We start from the raw sequence: 2,375 nt of genomic DNA on the forward strand, positions 1-2,375 counted from the left end.
ATTTTGATTTGAATGAATAAGCTCAGGTAAAAACAATTCTAACTTTCTTGCAATCGCCTTTGATGCGATTTTAACATCGACATTAATCAGTGAGATCGGTCTCCAATTTTGATAAAACGTCTGTCTTTGTCCTTCTTCTCCAACAACGTAATCATAGCTTGTTTTTGCGAATTTGACAGTTGTCCGTGTTCGTGAGCGAAATTCAAGGAATTGACGAGACATTTCTCTATGAGATGCCAGAAGACAAGATAAAACTCCACAGTTAATCATTGTTTTTCTCAAATGATTTCAAAGCTTCTAAATATTCGTTTGTTGTAATTTTTTTCTCCAAATATTCCTGCTGCTCGTCTGTTAACATGTTGGTATTTACATTCTTAAGGAATTCATCAATCGACAAGCCACCCTGTTGAAAAGAGTCTTTATCATAAAGATTGGCATAAAAGCTATGAATCTCTGTCATTACTTGTTTCGGAGCCATTATGCATTAAACCCAATAACTTCCTAATACAACTTTTTTTCTTTTTGGAATTTTCTAGGTTCAAAAAGTACTTATTACTTTTCTCGGCATATTCGTACCAATTTACTCTCGAGCGAATTATTGCTCCTTGAGCTATATAATCATATTGACTATCATATTCGGTTTTTAAAATTTCCAGATCACTCAAGTTTTCTTGACTGGGCTGTTCATCGCATTTTGCTGTGCACTCTTTAATTTTTTGTTCTAAGTCTAATAATTTCTCCTTTCTAATTCTAGCCTTCTGTTTGCTATAGGTAATAGTTTCATAACGGATTTTGTACTTAATGAAGTCCCAAGGGACCCTCGGATCCTGAATCTCTTTTCCATCTTCCAACCAATCACTGTATTTCTCGGTTATAAAAGAGATATTCATCATCTTCTAAAAGACTAGAATTAAATTTCCAAAAGGAAGGTCCCCGTCCCGTTTCTTCAATTCCGTTTATATGCATTGTAATAGCGGAGTGACCGTTCTTATTGCAGGAATAATATCTACATCTTCTACCTCTTCTTGAACACTACTGCTTATTAGCCAAACGTCTAAACGTCGCTGTATTGTAGGTTTTTTGTCTCCATGTAAAGCGCTTAGTCTCTAGATTTCTTATTCTCCAGATATCAATCAGATCATAAGATGAACACAAATTTTCAATTTTTTTACAGGATTCTCTTACTTGAGGTTTGCCTCCAGTTCCATCCAACTCAGCATCGAAAATAACATTGAAATCGCCTCCAATAATAACTTCACAATTATCCTCTAATTCTAATTTATCGAGTTGTTTTTGAATTTCCTCAAAGAAGAAGCATTGATCTTTGGTCTTATTTGGGGAATAAATATTGACAAAAACAAAACTATATCCCTGAATGACACCCTGAATGATACAATCAGTTATTTCTGCAAATCCTCTTATCTGTTTATTTATTTACTTATTTTTTTTTTTTTTTTTTAAATACATCTTGTTAGACAGTTGGTGTAGTTTTTCTCTTGAAACCATCCTGAGGAACAAAAAATTTCTAGATAAAATCACAGAAGAAGCCAAATCCTTCCTGTTATCAGATACAATCAACAGCGTGGGGAATACGATACGATGAACATCAAATTAAAGTCAAATTTGAGATGTCAATAAGACATGCTAACATCTCAGAGGAAAATGGTCTTTGAGAAGTCTATTTTGTCAGTAGCAGCAACAGTAGCTACTCAGCTATCATTTTGCAAGATTTTCTAAACCATGTTCAGAACTTTTTGTAAACACTGTTCAATTTACCTTTCGAGATTTCTCTGTCAAGCTCGAGTGATTCTGCAATTGTGGCAACACTAATTCCAAAATGTGGCTTTTTTATATAATTTATTCACTGGCTGGTGGTTCTGAAGACATTCTAAAGGACTTACCAGTACCACAACTCCAAACGTTTTGGTGTCGGTGGAAGTTTTGGTACAATGCCTTTCTCTACAACGTTTGAGATCTATTGATACATGTAAATAACACTATTGCCAAGTCCTTTAGAATCAACTAAAATGCCTTATTTTAAATAAACCATTCTAGGCATTCATTCTCTCTGCTCTTCCTTTAAAAGATTTTTTTTTTATTCTGAAGACAAAGCAACAGCAGACGTAAACAGAGCCTAAACATCCAGTTCAAATCCTTATTTGATCAGACGTTCACTGGACGTATGATTTGCATTTCTGTAACCATTAATGCTATCGGAGCAAGGCTGCAAGAGCTCCATTGTTTTTCACCCAATGAAAGTTAAGTGGAGGGTCTGGACTACAGGCAGACAACTCATTAAGAAATTGTATTAGGCATACTTTTCATGCCCTCTCTAGAGAAATGTACACCCAACTGCAGGGTGAAATTAGAGATAA

General features: G+C 34.8%; 1 protein-coding gene across 1 annotated transcript in view; it reads right to left on the reverse strand.

Annotated features, from left to right (window-relative positions):
* Positions 1-262: 262 nt before the first annotated feature.
* Positions 263-2,375, reverse strand: part of LOC138016520 (uncharacterized) — a 37,804-nt gene continuing 35,691 nt past the window's right edge. The window contains exons 9-10 of the mRNA XM_068863686.1: positions 1,186-1,383; positions 263-403 (exon numbers count right to left, since the gene is read on the reverse strand). Of these exons, the coding sequence (XP_068719787.1) occupies positions 263-403; positions 1,186-1,383 (339 nt within the window). The remainder of the gene's footprint in view (positions 404-1,185; positions 1,384-2,375) is intronic.

Source organism: Montipora capricornis, chromosome 1 (assembly GCF_036669925.1).
Source record: "Montipora capricornis isolate CH-2021 chromosome 1, ASM3666992v2, whole genome shotgun sequence".
NCBI classification, from domain to species: Eukaryota; Metazoa; Cnidaria; class Anthozoa; order Scleractinia; family Acroporidae; genus Montipora; species Montipora capricornis.